This window comes from Stegodyphus dumicola, chromosome 10 (genome assembly GCF_044657685.1).
Source record: "Stegodyphus dumicola isolate Sdum_Otavi_A_Nest chromosome 10, ASM4465768v1".
Lineage (NCBI taxonomy): Eukaryota > Metazoa > Arthropoda > Arachnida > Araneae > Eresidae > Stegodyphus > Stegodyphus dumicola.
Window position 1 is genome coordinate 25,674,084 of NC_140777.1, and position 19,552 is coordinate 25,693,635.

Here is a 19,552-nt window from a genome sequence, read left to right on the forward strand (position 1 = left end):
TTTCCATATTTCCATTCTACGACTCAAATTATGCCTAGATATTAAACTTTGTAAAATTTGGTGTGAAATTTATGGAGAAATTAAAAAATTTATCTTGGCATTATTTTCCTGTTTGCACCAAGAATAATTCACTTGCCGCACTTCTTAATATATGGCAACCAATTTTCCTTTCCATTATGCTGGAGCGGAAAAAAAGGCACCTCGTTCCTACCTTTTTACATTGCTCATGAGCGGAAAAAATGTCACATCGTTCTTACTTTCAAATAATTTTAGCAAAGTGTCTAAACCACATTTGATGTTTTATAGTTTTTATAGTTTTCAACAAATATGCCAAATTTCAAAACATGCCAATATATAAATTCACGTATATATTCAGAAATTTTGAATAAAAAACTAAGTTTTTGTAGGTATGCTTAGAACGTCTACTTTAAGCTGATAGTAAAAATTTTATAGATTATAATTCAAATTTTTTTTTCAAAAATATATAAAAATTATTTAAAAATACAAATTTAAAAATAAATCATAAAAAAATGGATGAATTTTATTTGGAATGAACCTGAATTTCGAAATGTGAAAGAAAGAATCAAATAAGTTTAATAAAAAAAGAGAGATTAATAAATATATACCAAACTCAATTAACATTGAGGAACTAAAGTTTTGAGAGCTAATTTTTTAAAAACTACTCGTGCGATTTTTACAAAACTTGGTATTTTGGCATAATTTGAGTCGTAGAATGGAAATATGGAAAAAAATTGGTATGTTATTTCAGAAAAAGTCCGATTTTGTGTCAAAATGCCTGTATTAGAATAATGTTATATATAAATCTAATACATATTCTAAGTCGCACTTTTGAGACATGAAATATGCAAGTTGAATTTCGTCAATTGGTCCAGTAAAACAGGAGATGCAGAACTGTCCCTTCCTTTTTTTGCACGGTGTACATATGTATGTATGTGCATATATACACACATATATGTATGTACATACACATGTGTATACGTACATTTTTAAATCTGGTCCCTATAACAGAAGAGTACGAATATGTTTTTAACTGTGTATTTACAAAATATACTGACAAAAGAGTTAAAGTTATACATTAAATGTCATTTAAAGAAATTTTCTTTTTTGTATCATATAAGAGTTTTTAAACTGTTTGAATAATTAATGATTGTGACAAGATTTCTGAAAGTTAAATTTTGTTCATTAAAAAATTAATATTTATTTACCACAAAACATGATGCAATTAAAAGGATAAAAATAAATATACTGTGATTTAGTTTGTCTGGATTATTTGGATGATTAAAGCACATCAGTGTCATGTGACTGAGGGGCATGATTCTTTTGTTTTTTGGAAGTTTTGTGGGAAACTGACTCATATTCATATTACACATTATAAGAGTCTTGAAATTTCCATGCAGCCATGGTTTGAATCCTTTTAAATTATCAATGTTCAGTGGTCTTATCCATTTTATCCATTCGGCCACTAGTAGCTGTATAAAATTCTAGAGACATATTTGCATTAATTTAAAATACTCTTACCGTAACTGAGATTTTAAATTATATATATATATTTGTTTTTTGTTTTCTCTACACTTTCAGCTTATCAGTATAATTTGCTATCAAATGTGCATAGAAATATCACTTTCTTTTCTCGAATGTTTAAGATTGTACTTAGTACTTAAAAAGACTGTACTTGGAGAACTTTGAATAAGAATGCTGAAATAGTACAAATATGCTATTCAGTCAATATTTGGCACTATTCATTCATCTGCAACTATTTGTACGTGACAAAGATTTTATAATTTTCTTTGTCTTTGATGATGCTTTCGTATTGATTTGCATGAAGCATAGTCACTTTGAATATTTTAAGTTTCCTTAATATTCTTTCGTATTTAATAAACATCATTATCAAACATCAAAAACTAATTAATATGCTAAACATAATTTAGTCGGTGGTAATTAAGAAATACAGTAGTCTGTAGATGTTTGAAGTGGCATATTATCAACAAATATTTTTGAGAAATAAGAAAAATTATAATGAAAATGTAGGCTATTTTAAAATATCTGAAGGTTAATGTTAACATATGTGTATATATCACAGATTTATTACAACCAGAGACTGATGAAGTTGTGCAGAACATTCTATCCAAAATGTTAGATATTTTCTAGTTTTTTATCATACTTACATAAATTTTATATTTTTAAAATAATTTCATAAATCAGATACAATATTTTTGATGTGCTTTACACATAACAGATCATGCCATTTAATATTTTTCCACTAGTTCTTGAATGTTGTCTTTTATTATTTTGCTAATATGTAGTTTTGGTATTTGCATATTATCCAGTTGACCATAAAAGTTGGCTGTCAACAAACCGTCAAAGTTGCCCTAATCATTTGTATGAAATTATGAAGGAATGGATGCCTGTTTATTAGTAAACAACCAATATTTGACCCCATTTTTTTGTGCTTTTTTAAAAAAGCCTTTTATTGATTTCTACTATTTTGTTAGACCCTCTGATTTTACTGGAAACTCAGTTTAGAATGCTATGAGTACAAACTTCCTGCAGGTAATTGATCTAATATATTACTATTTTGTTGACTTTATTCACCTGACCATATCATGTCCATTAATAAAAAAATTTTATGGTAGGATGCTATAACTTTGAAAATAATCCACTGCTTGTTTTTCTGTAAAAGCATGATTAAAATTTGGAACTTGATTGATTTTGAAAATATGATTAAAATTTGGCAGATTCCAATTTTAATCATGCTTTCAAAATGCAAGGAAAAATGCAACAATAACAGCTAATTTATATCCTGTTTATAAAAACATGAGGTGGCTTATCGAGAGCCTATCAAGTTTACTTAAAAAAAAAAAAGTGTGGATATTTTTAGTGCATTGGTTATGTCACGCTTATCCACAATTGATGCTAAATTGCACTGTTTGATGATGGTTTCACAGTTTACTGGATAATATGTAAGTACCACATTTTTTAATTAAAAATATTGATAAGTTATTTATTGTGTGTATTGAATGGGATTATTAAAATTAGATTTAATATATTTTAGGGATAAAAAATTTCTTTTTTTCTTTGATCTCATGAAATGTGCGAGGCCAAGTGTTGTCTTCACTGGTTGTCCTACACCTCAAGTAAGTGACTAAGACATTTTTTAAACACCTTTTTTTTTTGTGTGAAAAAAGTAGTAAGTTGTAATTTATAATTTACTTTTGTTGTATTAACCCTCTGAGCGCCATGACTGGCTTTATCCGGTCATGAGATTTTTTGTCTCTTGTGATATAGCTTATAATTTAAGATATTTTGCTTTCTTACTTTCATTAATAATATAAATGGCATTTTGATGAATGGAAGTTCATGAAAATAGAAACTAAAATAGGTAAATGTACATATTTAGCTTATAAAGGTCTTCATGATAGATCCAAAAACCCGGACGCTCAGAGGTTTAAAAGAGTGTTGTGATACCTGTATGTTGTAAAGCTATTATGGAATCAAAATAAGAAAGCTGATATTCTTAATGGAAATCTGCACTAGGATTTCAAATAAGACCATAAACTGACAGTTTATATATAATACGATTTTTCACTCAAATTTGATAACGATATTATAACCTTTGTTTATAATACCATTGCAGTTTTGCAGTTTTGCAGTTTTATTGCAGTTTTTTCTAACCTTTTCACTCTTAGGTTCCATAACCATAAGAGTTTTCACTCTTTCTTATGGTTATGGAACCATAAGAGTTTTCACTTGAATAGTGTCACAAATAAACTTGAATCAAGAGAACTTGAATAGTGTCACAAATGGTTATGGAATCATTTGTGACACTATTCAAGTTCTAAGGAAGCTTAACTTCTATGTAACAATATTTTTTTTGTAATAGTTGTCTTAATGATTATTGATGGGGAAAACATTACTATACTTTAGTTGTTTATTTAAAAAAAATTGCAACTACATGCAATTGGTATAATTCTAAATATAATTTAATTAAGGTAAATAATAAACTTCTGTAGTATAACAGTTTATAACAAATATTAATGTGAAATTTATCTTTTTTTTAGGGGAACATAAATGTTGAATTTGGGGTCTGATTTGTGATATACATATTTGGATTTCTTCTTCCTTAGAAAGACAGTTTCTTTTCTTCAGTCTTAATACTTGTTAAATAAGCAAAAGCTTGTTCACAGATGTACGATTTTGCAAACTACAGTAATATAATAATTGCTTTTCTGTGAACTGTTGGATACTAACTTTCAATAGAAATCCAGAATTTGCCCCAAACAGTGTCATTAAATCTCATTTACAATGAACCATCCCATTGTAAGTCGCAAAGTTCTTCTTTCAAAGTTAGGTTCTGAGGACAAATGGAAGTGTGAGAGAATGGATTCCTCACCCAGTCATATAGTTCTGTTGACAGGGATGAAAAATACGATCAATTTTCTTCGATAGCCTCCTCTGTGTGGGCTACAGTACAATTTAAAGTTTGTTGCTATTATGGTGGCATGGTGGTTATGTCTTGGTATATATCCTTGAATTGACATGACTCCTTTTCTTTAAACATAACTTTTATTCACACACACCATAACTTTAAACATAACTGAAATAACAGAACAAATAACAAAAACCGCTAAACTAAAATTCAAACATCCTATGCTGCAGCTAAGGGCAAAGCCAGTGTCACACAAAAATATTCTATTAGATTTTCTGTCTCTAATGAAAAGGCAATGAGATTCAGAGGGTAAAGTGCATCTCGCCACTACGCTTTCCCTGTTACGTTTTCCTGGAATGTACATGGTGGAACACACTTTTTAGCTTTGTCACTGAATTTCTGATGATACCAACAATAGGAACGGTTCGAAGCAGCTTTAGCTGAAGGGCTTCGCTTCCTGTTATAGCAATTTTTGGAAGTATTGCGTGATCCTCGTAGAGACAAAACCTCACTACGCAATTTGCACACTTTCTCCAGCAGGGAATCCAATTTAGAATACTCAGAGACATTGAGAGGTACACGAAAAGAAACTTTGCTTACCTAAGCGGGTGTAACTTCTAATATTCTATCCGCGATACTGGCGGCTTTCAATTAATCGAGCAGCTCAACCAACGCTAGAATAGACTGAACATGTGGCGGCATCTGGTGAATGAATAATTACAGTAACAAAGAGTCAGACACATTGTATTTTTCAGCCCGCCTAGTCATTACTCATAGAAGTTCTGATGGCTTTCTATCTCCAAGTTGCTAGCCAGCGAGTAATTTCCGTATTTCACTTGTACTGCTTTCACCACAGCGTTCCGTAATAGCAGCTTTGAGGTCTTCGTAAGAAGCATCTGTATGTTCCCGGAGAATGATATCTCTAACCAATGCAGCAATTTCCGGCGGCAAATGAGCTACACAGTAGTTAAATTTTGTCTTCGAATCCATAATGGGCTTGGTTGCGGCTAAAGCAAAAGTTGCTTCACACATAGCAAATCACAATGCCGGGTTAGTCGGATTGTAAATTGGAATCTTTACGACTGCTGTTTCCTCCATGTCAACCAATATAAGCTTCATGCGAGTAGCCGGATTGCCATTTTATGGTCGTTGACGCTAGGTCACCATTTTATGATGGCGTGGTGGTTATGTCTTGGTGTATATCCTTGAATTGACATGACTCCTTTTCTTTAAACATAACTTTTATTCACACACACCATAACTTTAAACACAACTGAAATAACAGAACAAATAACAAAAACCACTAAACTAGAATTCAAACATTCTATGCTGCAGCTAAGGGCGAAGTGAGCAAGTTCACTGCCGTGCTAGCAGTTTTTACATAAACCACATGACGTGGATTAGCTGCGCACGCAGTCAAACATTAGATTGCCACACTATCCATCTTCACTTTTAGTTAAAAAAAGTTATATCGCTCATACTTTCAAATAATTTTAGCGAAGTGCCTAAACCACATCTGATGTTTTATTACTTTCAAAAAATATGTCAAATTTCAAAACGTGCCAATATATAAATTCGCGTGTATCTTCGGAAATTTTGAATAAAAGACTGTAATTTTTTTGCAGGTATGCTTAGAAATATGTCTACTTTAAGACTGGTAAAAATTTTAAAAATAAATAAAAAAAAATTGGGTGAATTTTATTTGGAATGAATCTGAATTTTGAAATGTGAAAGGAAGAACCAAATAAGTGTAATAAAAAAAGAGACATTAATAAATATATACCAAACTCAATTAACATTGAGGAGCTAAAATTTTGACAGCTAATTTTTTAAAAACTACTCGTGCAATTTTTACAAAACTTGGTAGTTTGGCGTGATTTGAGTTGTAGAATGGAAATATGGAAAAAAAATTGGTGTTATTTCTGAAAAAGTCCGATTTTTCTGTCAAAATACCTATATTAGAACAATGCTGTATATAAATCTAATACATATCCTAAGTTGTGCTTTCGAGACATGAAAAACTCAAGCTAATTTTCGTCAATTGGCCAAGTAAAACGGGAGAAACAAAACTGTCTCCCCCCTTTTTTTTGCACAGTGTACATGCATGTCTTTCTTTAGCTCAAAAACCCTGTTAAAAACTCTGCCATTACTTAACCACTAGATTTCAGTATGTAACAACAGGTTTGTGTGCTCTTTAATCCACGTTTTCATAGAGCATCTTAAAAATTGGCTTTGTTTAATAAGGTTTACCATTTTTATAACTTTATCAAATACCTTTTGTAGATCATTACTAGGAGATTTTAATGAGCACTTCTTTATAAAGCAGTGTATGGAAACAACATTAGCAATTTTTTTTTTTTTTTTTTTGTAAGAGTAAAATGCCATTGATGGAGTAAATCATTGAGGTAGTACCATCTGTGCCAATACAGTTCTTCCAGGAAACATGTTTTTTCCCAGATATGCTGACAAATTTTAAATTGATCTATTTCTCTTCTTGTCTCAAGTAATTAATTACAGCAGACAAAGTTTTCTTGAATTTCTCCCTCATTAACAAATATCACAAATGTTGGAATATAACATTTGTTGGTTTAATCTGTCAACTTGTCCACTGAATTGTAATATTGCCATATTTCAACTTATTGCACAAAACGTCAGTTTACCATCATGTGACATATCATTGATTCATTGACTTACTGTATAATTTGAAAGTGACATAATTTTCGTTTTCTGTATTATATCTTCTTCCAACATTTCACCCACTATAATTTTACATGTTGCCATTATCAGATTCCCACCAATTGTGTGACTTTTCTATGCAATAAATTCTGCTACCAAATAACTTATTGCCTGAACCTTTTCACTATCTGTTAACATGTTTGTAAAAGCTGTATTGTGTTTATTTTGAGATTTTTAACAGAGTTTTAAAGTAATCAACAGTTATTTTTCATACTGGTAAGATTTGTCATGAAATGTCTGTTCAGTTTTTTTGGAGCAATTGCTGTATTTCAGGGTTTTTTTACCATGAACGAGGCACAATGGAAGAGGATATTCTGGATCCCCAATTCATGTAAAGCCCACTGATAAATAACTTTTACTGTAACAACTAATCTTTTTTGAACCTCTTTCTTTATGTCTTTTGAAATTTTGTACGAGATTTTAAATCTTCATTACTAACTACTCTTTTCATACTTATCTGGATTTTGTATCTTTTAGCATCCCCACACACATTTTAACCATTAAAATTATAAAAGAATTAAAAAAATAAGAAACAAAACTGAGTAAAATACTAATAAAATAGCCAAAAAAAAAAAAAAAATAATAATAATAGTAAAATAAAATAAACTAAATAATAGTAAAATAAAATAAACTAAATAATAGTAAAATTAAAAATATGTTCTAGCACTGTGTTTAACCAATCACATGATCCTGCACTTCCTGCGTGACTGATGCGCACAGTCATACTAGATTCTAGTCTATGACAATTGAAAAGTTGCATTAGGCTGTTCGGCTGTGTTCAGTTAGACTTGTTTGTATGCATAGCCTTGCAGTGCTAGTGACAGTTTAATGAAAATTGCTAAAGAATAAGTTAATCTCCCTAATGACAACAGCAAAAAAGAAAATTTTCTTTTTTCTTTCCTTCTTCTTCATCCTTTTCTTTACAATTTGGTAATGCAAGTAACAAAGAAATTCATACAACTGTTGACGATGTCTGATGAGTCTAACTGAGCCTAACCGAACAGCCAAAGGCAGTTTCTCAATTATTATCATCTAGACTGTTATCACAGTCACACCTGATTCCCCCATCAAAATTACCCAAGTGCAATACTGAATCGAGAGAAAAATTGTTTTTGCTTTTAAAAAATTTATGACATCTGTGTTATTTCCCTGTGTCTTGTAGAATTCTTAACACTGTTTTACATACCCTTGGTTAGGAAATGCTGATCTAATGCATTTTGACAGATTTGATTATTTTTGCCAAATGCCAATCTTTTTAGCACATTTATTGTTTTGTATTTCTTGCTGATATTTACATAAAGCAAAGAATTAAAGAGCAGTAAAATTTACAAAAAAATATATTTTAAAATAAAATTTCACTAAGAAAAATTTGTGATAAAAGGGAGTCTTAGTTTTATGTTTTTCCACAAGTAATGAAAGTTAAGGTACCAAAATTAAGTATGTGACTCTGTAATCTAGGTCGAAAGTGAAATTATTTCAGGAAAATATTTTTAATAATCTTTTTTACCACAAGGTAAATGAGTCATGAGTGGCCTATCCAACTGTAGATGCATTTACTGACCTTTATTATAATTGCATTAGAACTCTTTTACCTGAATCAACTGGGATAGAGTTTAGAAAGCTGATGGTCAGTCTTATTTTTATAAAGACAGAAATAGCTTATCTTATTTGACATAGATTTTTGAATACATTTAGAATAAAATAAATTTTAAAATTTCTATTTTTAAGCTTATTTTTTAATTTATATTACGCAAAGGAAATTATATTTTTGTTTTATTGCCAAAGATAAATTTATAAGTAAAAAATAAAAAAATATGGTAGGACTGAAATAAATGGCAATTTTTCTTCACTCATCTTAGACGGCTAAGAAACATCATTCCTTACATAATGGAAAAAATTCACTTGGATATACTGTAAATTTTTTTTGTTTGTTGATGTACCAAAATGTTTGATGCTTCGATTAATTTGTTAGCTTACTCAATTTCAGAGAAGTATTTTATTAAAGTGCAGATTTTATTTGTACAGTCAAAAGTTGTTAATTCGGACACCTATAATCCGGACCTCAAAGCTACAAACTTTCTGCGCATGCGTCGCGTTGACGCATGCGCGTAAGACCTTTACGGCTGGGAATATGCTTCTGTGCATGCACATAATACGTTTACGCATGCGCGTTTAATGTATAACGGATGGTATAAGCTAAGCTAAAATTATCTAATTCAGTTAATGTTGCAGATTGCATTGTTCGTTAATCTTCGAATTGGATCCAGCTTATTATTTTTTGCAGACTGTTAGAGCAATTTTATAAAAGTAAGCTTGAACTTTCGATTATATCAAATATAATTTTTGATATATATTTACTAATATGTAAAGGATCTACAAAGCGAAAGTATGTTTCGAAGTCCATTAAACAAAAAGTGGAATTGCTGCAAAAAATGGATAAAGGCATAATCCTTTGTTTATCTACCCATTCTGAAATCTGTTTATCAATTTCACGCTGCTCTGCGGGGAAGGGGGGAATTCCTTGGCGCTCAATGAATTGAAAGTTGATCTGTCAGCACTATCCTTATCTTCAGGGCAGATGTTTTTATTTTATTTGGCTTATAATTCCTTACTAAATGTAGTATTTCATCTCGATGTACTCCGTCTTTGATATGATTTAAATCAAATTCCTCATCATTATAATTTGCTTCCGATAGTGAAGTAAGTGACACAGAGGTTATTGAAAACGAGAAAATTTCGATTGACAAATTAGTCGGTATTCTCGACACAGCAATTATAGGACTTCAACAGCGTAACTTTGCAACTGAAGAAGAATTATGTGTGTTTATAGAATTAAAGAGAAAGTATTATCACATGAAACAAAGCAACTTAAACAACTTACATTGAAAGAAATGTTTAATAAAGTAAACAAATAAATATTAAGCTCTTTTTTTTTTTTTTTTTTTTTTGTAAGTTTTGATACTCTTTAGATCATAATTGTTCTTTATTTCATAAATTAAGGTTTCATATTTTTAATTTTATAATTTCTGCATGCCATCTTACCAAATTTAAACTGATGATCTAATATCCAGAAAAATCGATAATCCGGAATCGCCGAAGTCCCGACGAGTCCGGATTATCGACTTTTGACTGTATTATCCATTAATGGATGAGGTAATGTTTGAGTAATATGAGACCTATTGGAATATATTGTTTTTGCAAAACCATATTGTGATCAGTTGTTTACCTTATCAAATATGTGTTTTTGAATAATAAGAAAATTAAAAAAAAAGTTTTTAAATAATTAGAAATTACTGGTTAGGGGCTTTTTTTGATTCTGTTTTAATGTATTTCATCAGTTCAGTGAAATTATGTGTTAACTATATTTTTTGGTCAATAGGGATATCCAGTGACATTTCCAAACTGTAGCTTCCAAGTGACAGACTTCTCAGGCTTTAATAAAAGTTTCCCGTCATCGCAAATATTGTCTGAACAAACAATTTTCATTGCCATGCTTAATCATATTTTATCAAACGATTTTTGGCATTTTTTTAAAAAAAAGATATTATCTTTAGAACATTGTATTATGTATCATGAAATTTGTAAAAAAATATTGTTGTCGTTAAATAAAAGGTATCTGAAAAGGAACTACCGTGCTACCAGATTAGAACCATCATTTACTTCCAGTTCTGTTGCAAAAAGTCAGCTGCAGAATGTTACCAAATAATGTGTACTGCTTTAGGTATTAATGTATCATATGACATAGCGAAGGTTTTGTACTGAAAGTTCAAAAACAAGGACTTTGATATTCAAGAAGTAGAGCACTTTAGCCGGCCTACTGATGTTGATGAAGCCTGCCTATGAGAACTTGTGGGCTCGAGAGCTTGCTAAGGAGTTAGACATTAGTGCCATGTCCATTAGTTACTCTATGCGTCACATAAACTTGACATACAAGTTAAATTGCTGGGTGCAGCATGAGCTGACTCAAGCAGAAGGGCAGATGTGTTCGAGCGTGAACTAGTCTGCTCGAATGTTAACGCAAGAATAAAATTCTGGACTGGATCATCACTTGTGATGAAAAGTGGATTTACTTCAACAGCACAGGCCAAAAAGAGGGTTGGTGTGCCCCCGAAATCGTTGACAGTGTCGCAAAGCGTAATTTGACTAACAAAAAGATCATGTTTTGTATCTGGTGGGATTGCCGGGGTATTATCCACACAAAGAGTATCTGGAAAAATGTAGTGAGATGCTGGTCTGTGTTGACACTACCATCAAAGAAAAACATCGAACTGAGTTCTTGCACAAAAAGGTAATGCTCCATCAAGATAATGCAAGACCCCCACATGTGTCTGCATTCACCGACTCGACTTTGTACTGACTTGAATTGGATCTTTTGCTACAACTCCCTCACAGCTCCTAGCATTCTCCTTCGGACTTCTACCTATTTTTACGCCTGCAGCTATATCTTATGGTACTATCTTCCATTCTGCAAGGATGTTTGAAATGAGGTTGGTCTATTTTTGGACTTGTGGCCACCAGTTTTCTGGGCTGAAGGCTTTGAAAAACTCGTTGGCCGAAAATCATAGATTTAGATGGTGATTACTACCACACTAAAGGTACTACTTTCATGTTTTTTCTCTAACTTTAAGAATGTTTTTTGGTGGAGAACTTTCATTACAACAGATATATAGCAACATATACTGCAAGGGTTATGCAAGTTAAAGTCTTATGTGGCAATGTATAATGCAAGGGTTATGCAAGTGGCAGAGTTATTTGCAACATATAATGCATGGGTTATGATGTCTGTTACCATAGTGCTGTCAGACTTGAAATACAGCTAGCTATCATTCGTGAGATTGTGTTTGAATGCCTCTAAATCAGAATCCCACCTAATTAGTGCTATGATACCATTTGTGCTGTGATAGCAGGAGTGTATATGTGGCCAGGAAGGATCAGATTACTCTGGCAACTACGCTATTCGACTTGGGGCAATCAAAAGGCCACTGAGATTATGTGGTCCCCACTTCAAATCCATAACATGGAGGTGTGATGTGCAAGTGCCAAATCATCTGTAGATGACTGTAGTACTAGTCTGGGTATTAAGTAGTCAATCCTCGGGGGGGGGGAATTTAATTGGTTGTACTTTCTTTACAGGGGAATGCGATTGGTTGATCTCATTATTGTGCATTTAAAGTGATTATTATGCTTTTGTTTTATTGTGAATAATGTAGAAATTTTGATTTGCTACTTGTCTTATTGTTGAGCATGAATTCCCTATTGGAGTGTGCTCAATTGCCTTGGCAGGGTAATCTCCAAAGAGGGCTCCATTACAGAGGGTCCAAAGTTTGAGCATAAATTTGCCTACTACATCCAACCTGTTAAAAACCCCAGGGTAGCAGGTTGGCAAAACCCACTAGACGTTATACAAAATTGTTATGATTCTTTGGTATATCCTTTGGATATGGAGTCCAAAGACTATTTAAAGGAAGCTGTATTTTTCCTAACAAATCTGGAGATAATCCTTGCAAATAGAAATTCCAGCATCTCAAAATCTTTAGCTGTTGACCTAAGACATCAGTTTCAACTTGTGTTTAAGAACTGGCAAGATTGGAGAGAAAACTCGATTCAGCTGCACAAAAAGAAACAAATGCTGATATACTGAGAAAACTGGCTAGAGAGCAATCTGGAGTCCATAAAAAGAAACATCCTCAAGAACATATAACATTATTATATGCAAATAGGGAAGGGGGGCAATGCAGAGAATATAAAAAGATACTTCCTAAAAATGTCTCCTGTCAAGTTGAAAATCGCAGTAAAAAGACTAAAACCGATTTCAAAAGGTCTACTTTTGACCGAAACAGCAAAAGAAGCTGATCTCCATACCCTTGAAAACAAAATAACACAAATTGATTAACTGAAAAATTCAGTTAAAATAGAACATCCAGCAAAATAATCCTTCCAGATTTATCATGTGTAATATTTCTAGACATTACTAATGAGGAGCTGAGCAAGACAGGCTCATCTGAATTGGAAATGATTCAGCTTGCAATAATACATTAGGCCATCTCATTGTTGTCAATTTGGCCTCATCTCTATTCGACTTGGGGCAATCAAAAGGCCACTGAGATTATGTGGTCCCCACTTCAAATCCATAACATGGAGGTGTGATGTGCAAGTGCCAAATCATCTGTAGATGACTGTAGTACTAGTCTGGGTATTAAGTAGTCAATCCTCGGGGGGGGGGGAATTTAATTGGTTGTACTTTCAATCTACATCAAATCATCTGTAGATGATTTGATGTAGATTGATGATGTTGTACAAATCATCTGTAGATGACTGTAGTACTAGCTGCTAAACTGAAAGATGCACGTGAAAACCATGATGAAATAGTTCACAGCCACAAGCAATGCTAAAACTCTGAACTAAAATGTATAAATTGCACCGAGTGTAATGCAAATAATGCCCTGTAGCTGCCTGTGGATCACTCAAGCATTTCTAAAATAGGCTCAGCAAGTCAAATGGAGATAGATGAAATTCATAAATGTATTAATTATGGCTAATATTCACATGAAGAATAATATACTAGCAGTTCAAATAAATCTTGCTAGATCTCGGTCACCAACTGTTCAACTTTTAAGGTTGACATAGTTAACTATGACGTTACGTTTACACAAGAACCTTTTAATAATGGGAAGCTGGCAGGTCGTCCAGTGCATTATAAATTATTATATTACTCTTCCACAGTGCCCCATTCAGTTACAACTCTTAAAAACAAGATTTTGAGCTTGATTTAAAGATTTACTGCTAAAGATTTGGTAGGGGCACTTTTATACTTTTTACTATTTATGTTTTAACTGTTCTGAAGAACAGAAAGCAAAAGATTATTCTAAGACGAATGTTGTAGTTTGTATAAATTTTATCCATTTTAATCATAAAATGAATAATATACATAAAAAAGTTAACCACAAACCCTTTTCTGAATGCTGTCCTAATCATATGTTTATGAGGAAGAACATTCAATCTCGAATTGATTTTGGTTAAGTCAGATGAGCAAGTTCTGAATTGTGTGCAATAAACCTCATAAATCTAAATCTGCGACACTATAGCTCATTTTAAATATGGAAACCAATAGTATTACCTGTGCATTGGTTTAGGAGCCTCATTGTTACACGAGTTACCTTCTTGGATATCCTGGCAATTATAAACTTTAGTGTGATAGCAATTCCGGTAAAGTAGAGGCAGCAGTTATCATTCAATCTCAGATCTTTCAACTTTTCTTGATTATAAAAATATGGATTACAATATGGTCACATTTGATGTTGGCACAACTGTGTTCACTCTTTTTTTCATACTATTTTGATCCCTCAAGAAATATTTAACTAGATCTTCATAACATTAGTCAAGTTTCTAATGTATAAAAATCTTAAATTGATTGGTTTGGTGTATGGATTTCGATGTCTAATCTGAATTATCTTTAGTCCCTACTCAGATGCTCGTGAAGAAAAACTGAGTGAATTTATTTCTGCCAGCAACTTATTTGTTATTAACGAAGATTATGGATCTACTTTTTATGCATCTCAGGATTTCAGCTACTTTGAGTTACTGGTTCAGATCTTCTCCAGGATATTTTGAATTGCTGTCTGTCTGCAAATGAATCCCTTTCTGATCACATGATAGAATTTGAATTTTGTCTCTCTGTGGTCTTGTGAGACACTTCAAACCTTCCATTTAAAATCTTCAATGCAGAGAAAGCAATTTGGCATTGTTTTTTTTTTTTTTTTTTTTTTTTTTTTTGGAATTTTGCTCTTTTCATGTCACCCATACCTTTGATATTCTCAACAATTGTACTGGTGGTTCCTGCCTAAATACAACTGTTGAAGGTCTTAGCTTTTTTTTTTTTTTTTTTTTTTTGTTTTATGGTCCTCTTTATTTTTAATGTCTAGGAATCATGGTGTGCATAATGTTCTTTGGTGGTCTATTGAAATTGGTTGTATGAGAAAGAGGCTTAATGCATTTAGGTGTAAATTTCAGCATTGTAGAAACCTGACTCTTAGAGAATTTTATAAATGTAAATATCTTTAATGTAGAAAAATATATAATCAAATGTTTACTGGTACTAAATATGAGTCATGGAAAACATTTCCTACAACCATTTATATTCACAATATGTGGGGAAAAAACCATACATGTGGTGTTAAAAGAGAATTCCTGAAAATATTGAAATAACTACTATTCGTCTATCTACGGGAAAGATAACCAACTTTAGATGAGACAATAAATGCTGTGCTTCAGAAATCCTTCCCTTCTGATCCAAGAGGAAACTGATAATGGTTTAAAGCATACTGCTGCTTAAATACGAGTATTATCTAAATTATCTTTAGTCCCCGAATATGCTAATATATTTAAGCATGCTGCACATACTGCTTATTTTACTTTTGTTGATTCTTCATGTGTGGAATTAGTACAATTATTTCTATGCTGGAACTAAATAAATCACCTGGTCCTGATTTTATATCAAATGATATTATTTAACATCACTAAATTCTAAAAATTCGGTGCAGTACTGAACTTATATCATTTCATATTTATTTTCAGTACTCATATTATTAAAGAATACAAAATTAGCAGTTTCTTCTGAACTTTATAAGTACAAACAGTTCTTTAGAATAACATAAATCTTTAATTAAATCAGAAAATTTAAAAATAAAGAGGTAACTTGATTTTATAGAAGAGAGAAAATTGTATATTGTACATTGAAGTACATTGTTGAAAGTAAAAAAAAATTAGGAAAACTGGAAGTAAATAAAACTGTTATAGTTGTGCATATGTACAGCTGTGGATTTAATGATTACTTTGCCATAATTATAATATTTAAATTTAGATGTAAGCATTAATTTGCCCCCTTTTAATTTATGACGTTTTCCATACTATCATAATTCTGTATGAAATTCCTATGAGATCATTTGTGTTTTGAACTAAAGATTGTGTGCAGTGCAGGTAATGTATAATTAGTCTGAATAAAATAAAATACAGTATAGTATCATTAACTGAGACTCGTAAGAAACACTTTTTGAGTTATTGATCGGCATTTTGGAAATCAGTTTCTTCATTAAGATTTTTAAGAACTTCAGCTTTGAGTTGACTGAAATTTTGAATTATTTGAAAATTAATAAAAATGTACTTCATTTTGTATTTTTTTTTCAGGTTTGTGTTGACAAATGTCCAGATGAAACTTTCTTTGCTAATCCATATGCATCAAATGCTGATGAAATTAAACGCAAATTAATTTGCAAATACAATGTTTCTAAGACTGATAAAGTAAGCACTTTTTTTATTTTCTGATAGTAAGTTTTGAAAGTCAAAATTTAAACAGCATTGTAGACTTTAATATACTCAATAATATTTCTCGGAAGATAATATATATATATATATATATTTCATCTGTGAATATGTGTGTATTTTTTTAAAAAGCTTCCTTTTACAATAACTATAAGCTGTCCACATGGTTTAGTGGTTAGGGAAACTTACTGCACTACTGCAGGGCTTGGGATCGAATCCTGGAGAAGGCATGGCTGTAATTGTCTTTCCCTTCATATCAGGCAATGGTGGCCTACCTACTAGGTGCTCCCACAGTAAAGGGGCCACCACTTCTGGTCTTAATAGTGGCTAAGCTAAAGTCGGCTAAGTGCTCACCAATGGGGAAAAGAAAAAAAACAATCGTTATCATAAATGATTCTAATGTATGTGAAACTTTAGAATTCTGCTTCTAAACATTACACTGTAGTTATTTTACTAAATTTTTTTGCCAATCGGAGAAAAGATTATAAAACTATGTTGTTATTTTTCAATATTTTAAATGTTTTTGTAGCTCTTGTTTACAGGATGTGGCAAGGGAACTTCCTTATTTGAAACTTGCACCATCTAGCAACATTTATTCTGAGAAGAGTGGGGTGGGGCTCATTGAAAAGAGCGGTATCTAATGTTTTATGTCATGTAGGTTTATTATCAATTATGCAGTGGACGAGAGAGGAGCGTGTGTTTGTCGTGGAGTCGTACCTTTCAACATACTCCATTTTCATCCATATAAATTGGCAGTGGTGCAAACACTTAATCCATGCTATTTTCTTTTACAAAAAAAGTGCATGCAAAGCCATTCTTGACAATATGCCTCATGATACCCCTTGTGTTCTTTAGCAATAAGGCTCATTTTTGTCTTTCTGGTTAATGCATTTAGCAAAACATGTGATAATGGAGTGGCAAGAATCCCCGAGAATTTCATGAGCAGTCCCTCCATACAGAATGTGTGACTGTTTGGTGTGCATTGTCCAGAATAGGCATCATTGGACCATGGTTTTTTGAAGAACATTTTGGACACCTTATCTCCATATGGTGTGATCGTCAGTGGCCAGCACACTTGCCTGATTTAGCTCGTGTGATTTTTTTTATGTGGGGCTGTCTGAAATCTCTAATGTCCAAAGACCCTGGCTCAACTGAAGAACAATATTCAAGCTGCTATTGACAACATACCCATTGATATGCTGGTAAAAGTGGAAAGAAACTTCAAAATTTGACTATCTCAATGCATTGACCAGAACAGAGGCCACCTTAATGATTTTTTTAAACCATAATAAAAAAATTTAAAAAACTTTAAGCGCCTCTCTATAACTTGGGAAAAAATAATATATATTATATAATATTATATTTAATAATAATTTTAAAAATAAGGTAGTTTCTCTGCTGCACCCTGTATAACATTTCAAGATAAAGTTTGAAGCTGTTGTTTGTAATTGTTGTAACTCTTTTCTTGCCACAAGGAAAATAAGAGAAAAATCAGCATGAAACTGATTTAGTGCTTTGTTCAACATCTAAGCAATGCAATTCACCTTTTTGTGTAAAAATACTAATGTAATTTTTAAAATTTTGAAAAGCTGTAAAATACACTGTTAGCATAATCCTATTTATAGAGTAATTTTTTGCATATGAAATGTTTGCAAAACATTTAGAATGTAGTGAAATTTCGATTTAGCTATTAGTGTTTATAATCTGATTGCTGCTATGTTTTCCCCTTTTATTAGAATTTGAAAGCCAGTTCAGTGTCTCTCTATAAAGTACACATGATGTACTCTTTTGTACACCACATACACATTGTACATAATAAAGCATAAAATAAAGGAGTACACATGACGTACTCTTTGCCTCTTTATTATATTTGGAATTGAATTTTGGTCAGACGTGCTTGATTGATTAGGTATGATATTGTTCCTTTTTTCAAGGAATGTGGGGACAGGAAGATTTAACTTCTCCATGCATGGAATTCTGGTTGGTCATAGATTTTTGCATTGATAAGAACTTTGTGCCAACCTCAGAAGAGGGGCAGAAAAACCTCTCCTCGCCTTTGCCAAAAGGGGCGGACTTTTGCCCTGGTCGTAGGAAGGAGTAATAAAAGAAGCGATTGGAATTCAAAAGGGAAAGATACAGACGTGGGCTTCACTTACTTCGTTGTGGAAAAAAAGATATATTTCAAAGTTTTCTGTAGGTAGTTTTAGATATCATTAAATTTATTTAGCCTAGAAATGCAAATTGAGGTTGTTTTAGTTGGCAACATTAAGTATGAATGTTTGTCACTGTAGTGGCTTTGAACTCCAGTACTTACTAACTTAAATGGCACTTAAAATTTATTAAGCATAGCTTGGTGATGAGGAAAGAATGGTAGGATGTGCTCAGATTCCATACTTTCAGTGTTCCTGTCAAAAATGGAATGGAGCTTAAGCAGAAAGTATTGATGTGCATTATTTAAATTAAGTAATCCAACCTATTTCAATTTCTCTGTCATTTATCAGTTTTAGTAGCATTCAGAGCTTACATTTATATGTTGAAATCTTTTCTTCTGCAATATGAATTCTTTTTTTTCGGAGTTGTTTTGCATAAGTATATGATTTTGAAAGTGGGATGATAACTCGTATGAAATTCATTTGATGCAGTTTTGGGATAAATTAATTCTGTGGTACAGTAGTCCAGAAATCCGCAATGCATGGGACAATATGTTGTGCAGATTTTAGGATTTTACGGATTTCAGGACAAAAAAGATAAATAATAATATTCAGACTAAAAGTGCAAAATAAATAAGGCATATTAGATACATTTAATTAAATTATTATATACATTATTACAATAATATACATATACATTAATTTATTATATGTTAAATTATATGTATTTGTTATAGTATTCATTTATATTAGTGATTACAGAGATATTTAAAAACATTAAGGATATATACAATAAAAACATAAAAATAAGGGCTATTAATAAAGCATAAAATATTTTATTTTTTTATATGTTTCAAACATTTTCTGATAGAGGTTTTTTTAAAACTTTAGTGTGCTTCAG

General features: G+C 31.8%; 1 protein-coding gene across 3 annotated transcripts in view; it reads left to right on the top strand.

Annotated features, from left to right (window-relative positions):
• Ctl2 (Choline transporter-like 2) overlaps positions 1 to 19,552 on the top strand; it is a 149,784-nt gene that overhangs the window by 17,260 nt on the left and 112,972 nt on the right. For all 3 annotated transcript variants that reach the window (XM_035365840.2, XM_035365841.2, XM_085824821.1), the window contains exons 6-7: positions 3,074 to 3,155; positions 16,367 to 16,480. In XM_035365840.2, coding sequence (XP_035221731.1) covers positions 3,074 to 3,155; positions 16,367 to 16,480 — 196 coding nt within the window. The remainder of the gene's footprint in view (positions 1 to 3,073; positions 3,156 to 16,366; positions 16,481 to 19,552) is intronic.